The sequence below is a fragment of the Scyliorhinus canicula genome, chromosome 5 (genome assembly GCF_902713615.1).
Source record: "Scyliorhinus canicula chromosome 5, sScyCan1.1, whole genome shotgun sequence".
Taxonomy (NCBI): domain Eukaryota; kingdom Metazoa; phylum Chordata; class Chondrichthyes; order Carcharhiniformes; family Scyliorhinidae; genus Scyliorhinus; species Scyliorhinus canicula.
Window position 1 is genome coordinate 168,098,413 of NC_052150.1, and position 17,025 is coordinate 168,115,437.

General features: G+C 44.5%; 1 protein-coding gene across 1 annotated transcript in view; it reads right to left on the reverse strand.

Annotated features, from left to right (window-relative positions):
- cubn (cubilin (intrinsic factor-cobalamin receptor)) overlaps positions 1–17,025 on the reverse strand; it is a 450,080-nt gene that overhangs the window by 226,921 nt on the left and 206,134 nt on the right. Inside the window, exon 28 of the mRNA XM_038796451.1 lies at positions 16,074–16,187. Within this exon, the coding sequence (XP_038652379.1) occupies positions 16,074–16,187 (114 nt within the window). The remainder of the gene's footprint in view (positions 1–16,073; positions 16,188–17,025) is intronic.

Below are 17,025 nucleotides of genomic sequence, written 5' to 3' on the forward strand. Positions count from 1 at the left end.
GTGATAGAGCTGCCCATCTGCTTCGAATGCAATGTACTTGCGGTCGTCCAGGCGGATGGGGAGCTGGTGGTAGGCGGATTTGAGGTCCACCGTAGAAAAGACCTTGTATTGTGCAATCTGATTGGCCAAATCAGATATGCAAGGGAAAGGGTACGCGTCGAGCTGCGTATAACCTGTTGATGGTCTGACTATAATCGATGACCATCCTGTGCTTCGCCCCGGTCTTTACAACCACTACTTGAGCTCTCCAGGGACTGTTGCTAGCCTCGATAATACCTTCTTTCAGTAACCGCTGAACTTCCGACCTAATGAAGTTCCGGTCCTGGGCATTGTACCATCTGCTCCTAGCGGCGACAGGTTTGCAATCCGGGGTGATGGGGGATGCATCGGGGTCGCCCGCGGGTGGGTTCCATGCTGCCCATGGGGCTGCCACGCGGTCAGGGACGTGCGCGCGGGCGTTGCGGGAGGCCACATCTAGGGAGCTAGCGAGGGCCCGTGCCTCCTTGAGGCCTAGTGTTTCTTTCTCCAGCAGCCGCTAACGGATTTGGGAGGACAGCATACTGGCAACGAACGTGTCCCGGATTAAAAATTCTGTGTGGTCGTTGACTGAAACTTGCAGACAGTCACAGTTCCTACCTAGTACCAGAAGTGCGCGGTAGAATTCGTCTAGCGATTCCCCCGGGATTTGTCGCCTTGTCGCTGGCAGATGTTGGGCATAAACCTGATTTACTGGGCGAATGTAGTGTCCTTTCAACAGGGTCATCGCGGCCTCGAAAACGTCCGCATCCTCGATGAGCGTGTAGATCTCTGGGCTCACCCTCGAGTGGAGAACTTGCAGTTTCTGGTCCTCCGTGGGTGTAGTCGTGGCCGTCCTGAGGTACCCATTGAAGCACACCAACCAGTGTTTGAAGGTTGCCGCTGAGCTTTCCGCGTGGGGGCTAAGTTGCAGATACTCCGGCTTGATGCGGAGCTCCATTCTTCAAAATCTAGTCCAATAAATTGATGCACGATCAATAACTCTCAAAGCGAGATTGGAGTACAATTGAAGGCTTTATTGGACTAGATGTTTCCCCCAGCAGCGCAGGTACAGAATGCAGCAGCTATGGAGACACAGACTCTTATACCCCGCCTTACTGGGCGGAACCAGCAGGCAGGCTTCATCAATGATCTTACTGTCTCAGGTACCTCCCACACCAATGATCTTACAGCATCAACCTAGGTACCGTAATACCCCTAATACCGACTACCACAAACGCTTACACATTGCAACACAAGGCTCAAGTGAAGTGATGTCGGTATTGCTATTTGAATGCTTTAATGAGCACCTACCTTTCAGGGCAGAGCCCAGTGATCAATCATTACATTAAAAACATACTTAAATCGCAATATACCATTATATTATGACATTTGAAGTTGTCAATATCTTCTAAACCTACTGTTCAAAAGTTTCCCAACTCCATATACGTTTTCCTCCATTGTTCACAAATTGAGCTACCTAGCATTGTTCCCATCGGCTTCAAAGAACCCATCAGCTCCAATGAAAATACCCATGTCAGGGAAAATTGCATCTGCAGCAAGCATTCAAATGGTAATACCGACATTACTCAAAGTAGTCTCAGGTTGCCAAGTGCCACATTTCTCCCTCTGGGGAAAATGTGTCCATCATGATTTGGCTGGCTTGTTTAAAGTGGTGATCGCACACAACTGTTGTTTAGGCTTCCTAACACACTCAATGACAGGAGAAGAAAATCCAACCCAACATTTCAGCCAATGATTTTTCATCAGAGCTTGGAAAAGTTACAAATACTTTAAGCAAGTGAAAGGGGGAAGAATGGTAAAAAGATTAAAAGGGAAAATAGGATCTCATTATGTTTTAAGTATTTTTCACAAAGGCTTATCTCTTTACAGCCGTTCCTGTTTGAAATCCTTCCATGTGATGGCAAACAATGCTTAGAACAGTCAAACTTTGGCAACACACACTGGATTTATGGAGGAAATTATAATTTTAGGATGTTGATCAGGGTAAACAACCAAGAAAAAATTCAATAAGCAACAGGAATCTCTATGCAGCCAACGTAAACAAATAGATTGTTTTGCAGGTCTGTTATTTTTGATGAGATAATGGGTTGGTTTTGCTGCAGAAAAAATGATGAGGCTAACAGTGCACATTAGTATTAAAGTATAAACTGGACAGAACCCTCCAATAACCACATGTGCACAGTCAAAATGAAAATCAGGAGGTTTGTGAATATGTTTCCCTGCTCTTTCAGAAGCTTCACTGTCACAGTATCTTGCTGAGAGACACAACATTTGGAAAATGACCTGCATTTATACGCATATTTTTTTTGTTTACTCTTACATGGGACGTGGGCACCGCAGGCTGGGAAAGCATTTATTGCCCACTCCTAATTACGCTTGAGGGGGCAGTTAATAGTCAACCATGATCTGGAGTCACCTGTAGACCAGACCAGGTAAGGACAATAGATTTCCTTCCCTAAAGGACATTAGTGAACCAGATAGGCTTTTACAACAATCAACAATGGTTTCATGGTCATCATTAGACTTTTAATTGAATTTTATTGAATTCACCATCTGTAGTGGCGGGACTTGAACCTGGATCCCCAGAGCATTACTCTGGTCCCTGGTTTACTACTCCAGTGACAATCCCACTATGCCACCGCAACCCCCTAAATAGCAGCTTTTTATGACCACAGGATTTCTCCAAGCACTTTACAACCATTCAAGAACTTTTGAAATGTAGTCACTTATAGTGTAGGAAATATTGCAGCCAATTTATGCATTTAAGAGGTATCAGCATGACATCACTAGAAGGGAAATGTGTCATGTAATCCAGTCTGAGTTTCAGTTTTGCTTTTGGCCGAGCACACACATATGGCTCTGGTGCCTTCAAACTTTACACCTATGTATAACTGTTCTTATGTACCTAGTCTTAATAACTGAATCCACACTGTATTTACCCAATCCCTTACAAGTGATTGGTGCTCTGTGTCCTGGACAGGAAATAAGCCCAAAGTATGCGATCATTATTGTGACATGATACAATAATCAATGGTGGTAAGATAGGTGGCAGCAAGATTAAGTACAGGTACAATATGGTGAGCAGCCTTAAATCATGCAACATCGCATAAGACAATTCTTGGGTCTTTCGTTAGACCACAACAAACTTCCAGAATCAGAGACTTGGAAACAAAGCATTGTGACTGTAAAGAAAAGCTTTTGAGGACATAGTGCCAAACTAGTGCTCAAGTAAAGAGCTGGTAAGCAGACAGATCCATTGCTGTACATTGCATTTCAATTCCCTGTATAGGACAGCATTTGAGAGGATCAGCATTGGGTTATCTCAGGAAAGGAGAGTGAACAGGGTCTAGGTCAGGTTGATAGTAAGCAAAGGAGAGTCAAACAAAAACAAATTGGCCAAAGAAGGTTTTGATTATAATGGCAGCTTTGAAAATTGCTGAACAATAGGTCAAATAAGAAGCAAAGACACCATTATTTGATTGCGCGTCCCCACCACAACTTGCCTTTGTGGGCAGCACCTCAGAAAACATTCAAATGTGGCTACAGCGATACTCAGCCCTGGTACTACAGGAGAAGGAAGGTCAAAGTGACATTGACAGCGGCAGTGCATTGGAGCAAAGGCTGATGTAGCTACAAAGAGCCATACATTGATCCAAGTAGACTGTACACCATGGGTACTGTCAAGCAATAACAACAACTATCTTATATCTGGTCAGCAACATTTACCTGAGGTGACTGACAAACCCAGAAAATGGTGATGATTTGCATGATGGGATGAAGAATGGTGAACACTGTTTTACACCATCGATCTCATGGAAAATATATATGCCATTACACTATCTAAAGTGTTCACCAAGATTCCAATTACCTATCTTAAAAAGGTGGTGATAATTCATTATTCGTTAAGAATGACAAAGGGATAAGCGCCAACATAGTGGGCTGGATTCCTCCGCCCCACCCACCACACGAATGCCACGGGCAAGAGGCGGACAATGGAGAACTCCATTAACCTTGGGTACGATTCTTCGGTCGCCGGGCGCTTGCAGCCGGAGGATCCTGCCCATTACCTTTGTGAATTAGAAAATACATATATCTACACATGTGGCAGGCCACGGTGAAACCTACTACTGTGAAGCTTTCAATGTATAATAGTTCATTAATTCCATGTGCAAGATATTCCTCGAGCACAGGTACAATCACAGATGTTCTACAGCGTGGCAACAAAAGGTTCAGCGAATGCGGGTCAACTGGCAGGTTGTGACCTCACAAGTCACAATCCATGAAATCAGTTAGACATCACAAGGCAGATCAACCTCAGAATTTGCTCCTATTACCCCAGTTCACAACCTAACATCAAAATGTCTAGAATGTCTTAACAGAAATTGTAGTTTCAAGGGAGCTGCAACATTACATGTTCTGGAGAATGGAAGTCCCTCAATTGATCCACCATATAAGTGCAGCACACACAGTCAAGACAAATTGAAAGTAAAACTAGACAAAATGTAGAAAGACAACTTCATTGGAAGAGTACAAGAGCGCACAGATTGGTGCTGCTCAATCATCTGTCATAAAGGGTGGCCTATTGAAAGTATGTCGTTAAATGCAGTTTTGAAACATTTTATCTTTACAAAATATCCACAATAGAAGACTTAAATACGAGATGAGCAGGTGCAAATTTTTTCTCAAAGATTGAAGCCAAGCATGATTATTGGTCAGCACTTCTCTCATGGAGATATCCGAAGAGTTTACTGCGCTTCATACCAAGTTTGAATGGAATTGTTAACAACTCCTTTCAAGCTATTTGTTAGCTAGAATCTCTTTCAAGTTCACATATAGTGTGCCAGAACGCATTTGTATTGGTAATTAGCTCTTAAATGAAGAACAAAGCAAGAACATGATCATAATCTGCACTTATTTATGAAAGTGGCATATAATGGACGGGATTCTCTCACCCCGGGGTCGGGCCAGAGAATCGGCATTCCTGGCACGAATTGCGCCACGCTGCCCCGCGCCGGGACGCGATTCTCCAGAGAGCGGAGAATCGGCACCGTCAGTACGGCAGCGTTCTTGATCCACTCTACGGGGCTCCCCCAGCAATTCTCCGCCCGGGATGGGCCAAACGGCTGTACCAAAAAAGCTGAGACCTGCCGAAGCCATTCTAACCTGGTCTTACCTGGCAGGACCTCAGCGTTGAAGGACCTGGGGTGGCCTGTGGGGGGAGAGGGGGGTCTGACCCCGAGGGGCCCTCCGCTGTGGTCTGGCCCGCGATCGGGGCCCACCGATTTGCGGGCAGGCCTCTCGGGCTGGGGGCCTCCTTTGTTCCGTGCCGTCCCTTTAGCCCTACACCATGTTACGTCAGGGTCGGCGTGGAGAAGGGAGACACCACGCATGCGCGGAAATTGCACCGGTCCCACTGCGCATGCGCACGTTGGCGCCGGTGCCACTACTCATGCGCGGATCCCGCGGCACCCATCTGAAGCCGGGATCGGCAGCTGGAGCGGCATGGGTCGCTCCAATGTCGCGCTGACCCCCAGTAGGGGTCAGAATATCTGTACCCGAGGCCATGTGGACGCCATCGGGAAACGTGACGCCGTTTATGACGGCATCAACACTTAGCCTCAGGATCAGAGAACTCCGCCCAATGTGTTCAACACCCTGAAATGTGGGATTGGATTCTCCGATCCCCCAGCTGCATTGTTCTCGCTGGAGCGACATTCACTGGCAGCGGGATTCTCTACTCCCGCCGCGTGTCAATGGGATTTCACATTGAAGCCACCTCATGCCGGCAGGAAACCCATGGGCAGGGTTGCACTGCTGGCAAGAACAGAGAATCCCAAAGGCCAGAGAATTCTGGCCGTGATTTCAACGTGCAGCAGGTCAATATTTTTGATTCTATTCATACCATTAATCGTGTATGTCCTGTTTCAAGTAAAATAGAGGATATTAAGGCAGTGGTGACTCTTCAAGATAAGGACTATCTTCAAACATGTCCAGGTCTCTTTAATTTCTTGTCATCGCATATTCCCAATTTTGCTCAAAGGTCTTCATTGATGGAATGGTTAAGGAAGGATGTGCCTTTCTTGTGGCGCAATGACAACCAATACCGCGATGAAGCATTGAGTCAGTCATCATCAGGACCATTAACATTGCAATTTTATGATCCTAGAGAGACAACTACCTTGAGATAAATGCCTCTGAAACAGTTCTGAGAGCATGCATGCTATAAAAATGTACTTATTCTGGAAAGGGCAAGCCTTAACTTTTTATGTGAGATTAGTGGCTATAGAAGCATAGGGCATGCATGCTATAAAAAGGGAAACCGATTGCAATTGCTTCAAAATCTCTGTCTGTAACACATTCCAACTATTCTAATATTGAGTGGGAAACATGAATTTTAGTGGTTGGAATCATGGATTTTCATACTCTATTTGGCAAAAGGTTGAGGTAGACAACCAATTGGAGACGATTGGGTGAATACCATTAATCATTGAACCGCGAAGATGGCAATATCTCTTGATAAAGATTCAGGGTATGACTGTGAGATGAGGTACAAGCCTGGTGGTCACGTCAGATGCACTAAGCAGATTGCCTGATCCAGCGAAAACACAAGATATATCATTAGATCTACAAGTCGACTTAATTGACATCGAACTTAAAGATGTTTTCCAAATTGAGCTTGTACATTTTGCACAAGGCAAATACCAGGAACTGCAAGAAGAAATGGCAAGAATTCACCACTAGATAAACTGTGGAAAACAATCATTGAAGGATGGCCTGATTCAATTCAGCAAGTCTATTAGCATGTGGTAGAGACAGGATGGAAAATAAGTGCACATCTACATCACCCAGGCTACTCTGTACATTTTGTTTTCAATGTGTAAGGTTTTCAATGGCTAGCCATGATTCATAGCAGAAGAATTTCAAACCATCAGAGACTCAAAATCTATAAGGAAGTGCTGATACCCTCTGTGACTATTGACAATCAAATTCCAAAGAAATACATCAACACTTTTGCATTTCTAAGGCAGAGCTCCAGCCCCGGCAATGGTCTGCCTGTCCCAATCAGCCATGGATAAAGGCAGCTATTTATGACTCCTAATATCCCAAAGTGTTGTGAATGACCCAACTATTATCTGCTCTCAAGCATTCCAAATAAGGTCCGTAATTTATTACTAAGTCATGTCAGGATAGATAGAACATAGAACATAGAACAGTACAGCACAGAACAGGCCCTTCGGCCCTCAATGTTGTGCCGAGCCATGATCACCCTACTCAAACCCACGTATCCACCCTATACCCATAACCCAACAACCCCCCCCTTAACCTTACTTTTATTAGGACACTACGGGCAATTTAGCATGGCCAATCCACCTAACCCGCACATCTTTGGACTGTGGGAGGAAACCGGAGCACCCGGAGGAAACCCACGCACACAGGGGGAGGACGTGCAGACTCCACACAGACAGTGACCCAGCTGGGAATCGAACCTGGGACCCTGGAGCTGTGAAGCATTTATGCTAACCACCATGCTACCCTGCTGCCCTGGAAAAGTGAGATATCAATCACGCTCTTTCTCCTCATGATATAGATCTATGGCCAAGCTGAACAAATGATCCGCATGGCAAAATCCCTAATGCTCAAGTGTAGACAGCTAAACAAGATCTGCACATGTTACGTTTGAGAGCGATACCTTAAGTGCAACTATACCATCACCAGCAGAGTTCAAGTTTGGCAGAACAGTGCGTACTAATCTACCACTCTTCTTTCAACTTTCTCAGGAACTAGATAGCAACATTTAAAACCTAAGCAGAGGATTACCAAGGTCGCAATAAATATACTAGTACAGAATAGCGAGGTTTGTAATTGGGTCAAGTTCACATCCAGGATCCCACAGAAGGTACATGGCAACCAGTCAAGACGACAAGGACTTGTTCAGAACCAAGATCCTATAAAGTTATGACACACAAGGGCACAACAACGAGGTGTAACTGAGGACAAATCAGATCCATTCAGCTCCTCAGCCATCATGCAGTCCTGTTGCATGTAGGACAAGATGCCAAAAGCAATCTGGAATAACATCTAAGAATGAGAACCCCAATGATTACTGTGAGTAATTAAATAAACCAGGCAAGGTCACCATCACAAGATCTGGGTGTGCCAGCAGGTTGCTTTTATGGTTTAGAGAGGGGGGGGGGGGGTGTAGTGCCATTGTCACTAAATTAGCCATCCAGAGACCCAAGGTAATGCCCTGGGGACCAGAATTTGAATCCCACCACGGAAAATGGTGGAATTTTAATCCAATAAAACTCTGGAATTAAAAGTCTAATGGTGACCATGAAACCATTGTCAGGTGTGGTGAGAAAGACATCTCATCCACTAATGTCCATGTAAGTAAGGAAATCCGACATCATTACCTGGTCTGGCCTACATGTGCCTCCATATCCACAGCAATGGTCGACTTTTAAATTCCCTCTCAGCTGTATCAAACCTCTAAAATATCTAAAAGGAATGAAATTGGACCGAGATACTGGGAACAACAATAAACTCAACCTAAATCCTTCTCACTACTAACATTTGGGGCGTTGTGCAAAAATCGGGAGAGCTGCCTCACAGACTAGCCTGACATAGTTATATGAACAGAATCATAACTTACAGATAATATCCCAGACACCACCATCACCATCCCTGGGTATGTCCTGTCCCACTAGCAGTACAGACTCAGCAGAGGTAGTGGTACAATGGTATACAGTCTGGAGAGAGTTGGCTTGAGAATCCTCAGCATGGACTCCGGACCCCATGAAGTCTCACATCACCAGATCAGACACGGCAAGGAAACCTCCTGCTGATTAGGGCTATCAGCATGACATCACTAAGAGGGAACCGTGTCATTTGATCAAGTCTTAATTTCTGCCTTCCAGCTTTGTACTTAGATATAACTGTTTTCATGAGCTTAATCTTAATAAATAAACCTACAAAATGTTTAACCAATCCATTGTGAGTGATTAGCGCCTTGTGCCTTATGCAGTCAAAACACCCAAGGTAATATATATCATTATAATAACACAACTTTAGCCTTGGTTTTTGTGTTCAGGTCTTCTGAGTGGGACTCGATCTCCCACCTTATGATTCAGAGGCAGGGGTGTTTCCAAATATGCTGCAATGATATGTAGAATAGCATTCGTGTATGATTTAATAACCAAACTGTAAGTCAGGATAGGTGCTTTAGGCATAGACTGAGATTCTAGCATCCGACCACAGGTGGTGCAGTGACAGGAGTAGGTCACTGGAAGACAGGCCTCATGGAGATATGAGGTAATCTACTGGACGGCACAGGGACACGGAATCTGGACAACAAGCACAGACGCGTATCGAGCAGCTCCTGAGTTGACAGTGATTAGTAAGAGTTAATCGTAGTTATTTGTATTTAGCCATAATATCCAACTGCAATCTTACATCATGGAAACCCTTTAGTGATTTAGTTAATTAATAAACAGTTTTGTTCATTTACAGAGCTGTTTGTTCTCTGAGCACTTCAGTTAAAAAAGTTCTCGCCATCCGTGTTACATATGTCACAGTTGACACCTCATACATGAAATGACATGACATTCCTATGCCAGGTATCCTACGGTAGGCTATTGCAGAAAATAATGAAGTATGGGATTGAAGGTGATTTAGCGGTTTGGATCAGTAATTGGCTAGCTGAAAGAAGACAGAGGGTGGTGGTTGATGGCAAATGTTCATCCTGGAGTTCAGTTACTAGTGGTGTACCGCAAGGATCTGTTTTGGGGCCACTGCTGTTTGTCATTTTTATAAATGACCTGGAAGAGGGTGTAGAAGAATGGGTTAGTAAATTTGCAGATGGCACGAAGGTCGGTGGAGTTGTGGATAGTGCTGAAGGGTATTATAGGATACAGAGGGATATAGATAAGCTGCAGAGCTGGGCTGAGAGGTGGCAGATGGAATTTAATGCGGAAAAGTGTGAGGTGGTTCACTTTGGAAGGAGTAACAGGAATGCAGAGTACTGGGATAATGGCAAGATTCTTGGTAGTGTAGATGAACAGAGAGATCTCGGCATCCAGGTACATAAATCCCTGAAAGTTGCCACCCAGGTTAATAGGGCTGTTAAGAAGGCATATGGTGTGCTAGCCTTTATCAGTAGGGGGATTGAGTTTCAGAGCCACAAGGTCATGCTGCAGCTGTACATAACTCTGGTGCGGCCGCTCCTGAAGTACTGCGTGCAGTTCTGGTCACCACATTATAGGAAGGATGTGAAAGCTTTGGAAAGGGTTCAGAGGAGATTTACTAGGATGTTGCCTGGTATGGAGGGAAGGTCTTACGAGGAAAGGCTCAGGGAATTGTGGTTGTTTTCGTTAGCGAGGAGAAGGCTGAGAGGTGACTTAATAGAGACATATAAGATAGTCAGAGGGTTAGATAGGGTGGACAGTGAGAGTCTTTTTCCTCGGATGGTGATGACCAACACGAGGGGACATAGCTTTAAATTGAGGGGTGATAGATATAGGACAGATATCAGAGGCAGTTTCTTTACTCAGAGAGTAGTAGGGGTGTGGAACGCCCTGCCTGCAACAGTAGTAGACTCGCCAACTTTAAGGGCATTTAAGTGGTCACTGGATAGACATATGGATGAAAATGGAATAGTGTAGGTCAGATAGGCTTCAGATGGTTTCACAGGTCGGCGCAACATCGAGGGCCGAAGGGCCCGTACTGCGCTGTAATGTTCTATGTTCTATGTTCTATAACCACTAATCTCACATAAAAAGTTAAGGCTTGCCCTTTCCAGAATAAGTGCATTTTTAATGGCGTGATTACTGAATTTCTGCCAGACAACCTCTCGGACACTGCTTCTTTTGTACATGTGGCATCTTATTCCTTCAAATTTTACAATAACATTTGGAGATATAAAAAAATTATTCACTTTATTTTCATTCAGTTTTTTTTCTAGCTCTTTATCTTGCTTTCTGCATGATTTTGACATTGAGTTGAATATATTAACTTGTGCATTCTCTGCTCATTCCTGATTGCTTAACCTGATTGGTTAAGGAGATACATTCTTGGCTGCCTGATTCTCAAAGGTCTAAAGTACACTGCAGATTACATTGTGTCAAAATGTCTCTTGAATTACAATAAGTTCTAGTGCAAAATATCATTGAAAATGTGTGTGAGGAAGTGCAAGTAGAATGAATGGTTGCCACCATTTGTTTGCTGTTGCAAATAATATCCAGCCAGTGGATGCACATCTGTACATAGTTATTGCTAACACGTTGTTACTGGAGAAAATACCCAATTCATCCAATCCATGATTGTTAAACTCGGTGTCAGATTCTGGGAAAGCTAGCTTCATGTTTTACATTTTTCCAGGGCTTTTAAAGAGTCTGATAATAATCACTTATTGTCACAAGTAGGCTTCAATGAAGTTACTGTGAAAAGCCCCTAGTCGCCACATTCCAGTGCCTGTTCGGGGAGGCTGGTACGGGAATTGAACCCGCGCTTCTGGCATTGTTCTGCATTACACGCCAGCTGTTTAGCCCACGGTGCTAAACCAGCCCCTTGTAACAGGGGTGGATCTACTATGAAACTAATGAAGCTTAAGCTTCAGGGCCCCTAATCCCGGAAGGGCCCCAGAAGCGACTTTAGTCCACATTGCTTAAAAATTTTGGGTCTACTGTATGAGAAGGGGATTTTTTAAAATAATAATATTAATAATATAGTGTAATTCAATACAAAATAATAGTTAAAATAAAATTAAAAGGTCATTAAAGTATCATGTAGGCTAGCAGTAAACGTAAAAACGTTCAAATTAAGGATGTTTCATTCTAAATATATTTAATACAAAATAATTATAAATAATATAAAACACTATTAACATTTATGACAGAAATACAAACAGTAGATGACGTGTCATAACAAAAAAGTGGAGCCGTTGAAAAGGCAATCACAATGCTAACGTGGATTTTCAACATGATAGCACTTGTGATAGCGATCTAGACAAAAAAAATTTTCAATAAAGTGTTCATAAGGATATAATATTTTAATTACCCCCACTCAAAAATAAATGTTATATTTAGAAAAGTAAGGTAAGTAATAAAGGTGAAATAGTGTTGGATTAGCCGAAGCCTATTGTTTTTATGAAGAGGTGAACGGAAGGTAGGCTACGACCGCATAGCCTAGGCTAATACTGTATTACAAGTATTTATGAAAAAGTAATAAAAGGGTGAATTTGTGTTAAATTACAGATGTTTATTATGAAAAACTATACAGTACTATTTTGAAGTACTGAAAAGAGTTGTAGCTGTTATAAAGTTTTTAAGTGAAAGAGGTTTGGCATTTAGAGGAGAAGTGGGGCTCACCAAATAATGGAAACTTCATGGGGGCCATTGAACTTATTGCAGAGTTCGACCCATCTGTATTCTCATAGGTCTAAAATATGTGCTCTTTTCTATGTTTTATTTCATCATTCTATGATGCATCATGCATGTATATAACATTTCCCTAATTTTCATCCCCCCATAACTCGAAAATTATAAGGCATAGGAAATGTTTATTCACACCAGTGACTTTGACATGTGAGATAATCCAGTACAGCAATTTTAATCAAAATCTGAGATGTAGTGGTTACATTTTTAAAAAATTTGTGGTGATCTGTCGTGGAACAACCCCGTTGAAGAAGATAACAGTGGTTACCCAGATCTCGTTGCTGGTTGCGAAGGGGCCCCCATAACAGTTCATGCTTCAGGGCCCCAAAAATGTAGGTCCGCCACTGCCTTGTAAGAAGCTGGTGCTGTTATCCTGAGATGCCGCCAGCTCTGCTCAGTTTTTCCAGCATTTTTCATTTTTATTTCAGATTTCCAGCATCTGCAGTATTTTGCTTCTATGTAAGGATAAGGGATCATAGAATTTACAGTGCAGAAGGAGGCCATTCAGCCCATCGAGTCTGCACCTGCCCTTGGAAAGAGCACCCTACCCAAACCCACACCATCCTATCCCCGCAACCCCACCTAACTTTTTTTGGACACTAAGGGGCAATTTAGCATGGCCAATTTACCTAATCTGCACATCTTTGGACTGTGGGAGGAAACTGGAGCACCCGGAGGAAACCCACTCAGACACAGGGAGAACGTGCAGACTCCGCACAGACAGTGACCCAAGTTGGGAATCGAAACTGGGACCCTGGAGCTGTGAAGCAACTGTGCTAACCGCTGTGCTACCGTGCTGCCCTATGTTAGGATGACCTAACATAAGCACTTAAAATTATGAAGGGTTTTGATAGAGCAACGAGGGACAGATTGTTTCCTCTGGTAAATGGGTTGGTAATCAAAGGTCATACATTATAAATAATTGAAAAAGAGGGAAACCTCACAGAGGATTGTTCAGATCTGAAGCACACTGGAAAAGGAGAGTGGAATCAGATTCCGGGGGAACTTTCAAATGCGTGTACTTGAAGAAGACTAACTTGTAGATTTATATAGGAAAAATCTGGAGTGAGGGAGTAAATTGGACAGCTGTTTCATGGAGCTGGCATAGTTGGCCAATTGGTCTCCTTCTGTGCTTACAGCACAGTGTAAGCACTCTCAATAGAGTCTATGGGCTTGATCATTAATCCAAGGGTGGGAACCAAATACCTGGTTCAGTTCTGGTCCTGACACTGAGCTGCGTCTATGTCATTAAGGAGACCCTACTTTAAAATGCAGATCCCCTAACTGGGTCAGAGGCGAGTTTGGTGCCCAGTTACTGATGCTGGGCAATGTGTTGAGATGGAAGCTGACTTTGGAGAGCAATGCTCAAGGCAGACAGCAGCCATGACTAGGCTTGCCATAGCCTTGAGATTGCAGCTGGCAGGAGATCAGAGGACCAGCTGCCTCACTGCACAAACCAGCGGCTAGAAGGTTAATGACTGGTTACTAGTCCTGCGCTTTGTGAATCACCCTTCTTTCCCAACAACGTTACTTCAGTAGAAACATCGCTTAATGGCATCCCACAGTGCTGTCGATAGCTGTGCATGAAGGTGTGGCAATCTGCAATTTGAAAATCACTTTCTGGCCCACCCAGCCAATTAGCAAACTCTTCAAGGAGCTTAACCAGCAGTTAATTGAAGTCGAGTAGGTTGCCAGCTCCCCCATCCCACCCACTTTGAAAATTGCAGCATGTTGTGGAGATGTCGGAAAACTGACAGGCCATCCAGGAGTGCTATTTTAAAAGTATGTGCACACCAAATCTCACACCTCGATTAAAACCATGGAGAGCACAGAAAATAGAAGGATGAGTAGGCCATTCAGCCCTTTGAACCTGCTCTGCCATTCTATCTCCAATGCTCTCCCCATACCCCTTGACACCCTTACAATCTAGAAATCTATTTCCGTCTTGAATATAGGGTGCGATTCAGCGGTCTCAAGTAAATGTCCTTTGTTTAGCAGGGTGTTTCTCAGTGGCTGCAGATCCAAGAAACACCCCGCTATCCAACTGCAGTTTGACATTTTTTTGGCCTCTGGGGGGTTTTACCCTGCTGATGCTACATTTAAAGTCGTTTCCTGCTGGCGAGCTGAATTTCACCAGCAGGAAAGGCACCTCGCAGGTCGGGGCGTCATTTTGTCCGGCAGCCCAGATCTTCCCCCCCCCACACCCCTCTTCAGGCCCCCCATGTTCTTTTGTGTTGCCCCTCATGCCCGAACCTTGGCGAGACCCCTGAAAAAGCCCCCTCACCCCCTCGACCTCTGGCAGTGCCAATCTGCACCTGGAAACCCTGGTACTGCCAACCTGGCACCCTGGAAGACCAGTGCAGAAGGAGGCCATTCAGCCCAGCAGGTCTGCCTCAACCCTCTGAATGAGCACCCTACCAAAGCTCACTCTCCTGCACCCCATAACCCAACTAATCGGCACATCTTTGGACTGGCAGGAAACCAGAACACCTGGAGGAAACTCACACAGACACGGGGAGAACATGCAAACTCCACACAGTCACCCAAGGCCGGAATTGAACCCGAGTCTCTGGCGCTGTGAGGCAGCAGTGCTAACCACTGAGCCACCGTGGTGGCACTGCCAGGGTGCCAGGCTGGCAGTGCCAAGGTGTCCAGGTGCCAGGGGCAGTGCCAGGGTGCCACCCTTCTCTGTCCCTGACCACTCAGGGGGTCTCCAATTGCCTTGGAGAACCCCCTACATGCCATTATGCCTGGTCCACATTTGTGTGGACTAGTACTAAACGGTGCCCTGGCGACGTCTCTCAGGAACAGCCAGTGAGTCCTGGGTACTGGATGAATCCAACGTCTGGGTATTTAAATGAGCTGTAAGGCTCATTTAAATATTCAGATCTGGATTTCGCCCAGCGAGGACAATATCCAGATTGCACATGGTGGAGCGAGTCAGGTAACTCGGGCAAAGTTTGCGCCCGATGCAGAGCCCGATTTGCGACTTGCACGTGATTCACCCCTTGTTTGCTGATCCGTGCTGGGTGCAATAGGGTTACTGACTCACACCCATATTCAATGATTTGAGCTCACAGCACATTGTGATAGAAACTTCCATGCATTCACCACCCTGCGGGTGAAGAAGTTCATCCTCATCTCAGTCCGAAGAGGCCTAACCTGTATCCTGAGACTGTGATCCCTTGTTCTAGACACCCCCAGCCAAAGGAAACAACATCCCTGCATCCAGTCTGCCCAGTCCTGTCAGAATTTCACACATTTCAATTAGAACCCCTCTCATTTTTCTAAACTCTATTGAATACAGGCCCCATCGACCCAATCCCTCCTCATACTACAATCCTGTCATCCCAGGAATGAATCTGGTGAACCTTCCCTGCATTCCCTCTGTAGAATCAAGACCGAGGATTTTATCGTGTCTCATTTATGCTGATTATTAAATATAAAGAACCTTTAAATTTCCTCTAATACCGGCATCCAAAATTCACTCAAGTGCAAGTTGAAGACTATGCTTGAAACTACTGATCATCATTACACTTACGGTATATTGGCTTAGCTGTTGCCATCACTACGGTATGAAAACTATCTCAACTATTCACTTACCGACAAAAGGGGCCCCATAGTTGTCTCCATCCAAGATTTGCAAAGCATCCGCTGAGCAGTCTGCACCACTGCTTTCAATCACAAAGTCGGTAAAAGAGACTGTAACATGGTTAACTGTTGACAAAAAACAATTTTCAGTCACTGCAGCAGTTACAGCTCTATAATCATTAAAGACGGCCATTACATGGAAACTGTAAGCAGTTAAGTTTCCTTCTGCATGTTAGTTTACTAACTTTTTCACAAGGTAATGACATTCTTTCTAGACACACAAAGCTTTCATGCTCTAACAGCAACTGTTGGAACTTTTTTCTATTTTTTACACCAGTTTCCACAAATTTAAATGCAGTAGTATTTGAGAAATGCCCTCGGCAGATAGTTCTGAGATTAACTGAAGCCCCAAATTTAATCTGGAATGGGATTTGTATGTCGAACAAGGGAAGGCAAGTGCTAGAATACCCCCCCCCCCCCCCATTTTCACCCTCACTCATATCAGTGCAAGCCGCAGGTGATTTTAACTTGCTGCCCTGAACAGGAAGTGACAGTGGGCCAATGGCCAGAAATAAAATCTTGAGTGGCTGATGTCACCGGTTGGCACCAAAGTAAGGCTCACCTGTCCTCATATGCGCTCAGAAAAGGGGTTCTGGGGGTGGGGGAGGTGATCAAGGGACATCTCTGTACCCTGATCTTCATATTCAAAGAAGGACTCTGGTGGCTTCACACAGACAGCCAAATTACTGCCTGCTCGGAGGAGAAAATTGAAGACAGCAGGATCCACGTAGGACATCAGTGGATAGGTTATCTGCCGAATTATAATTTTACTAAGCAGGTGGGCAGTTAAGATAACCTCATCAGTTTCTGAAAGCCCCAGAATTAGTCCACCCACACTCTGCTGTATACTGCTTTATTACATTTGTACAACAGGATGTTGTATCTTGTGTTGTGTGAACGTTTT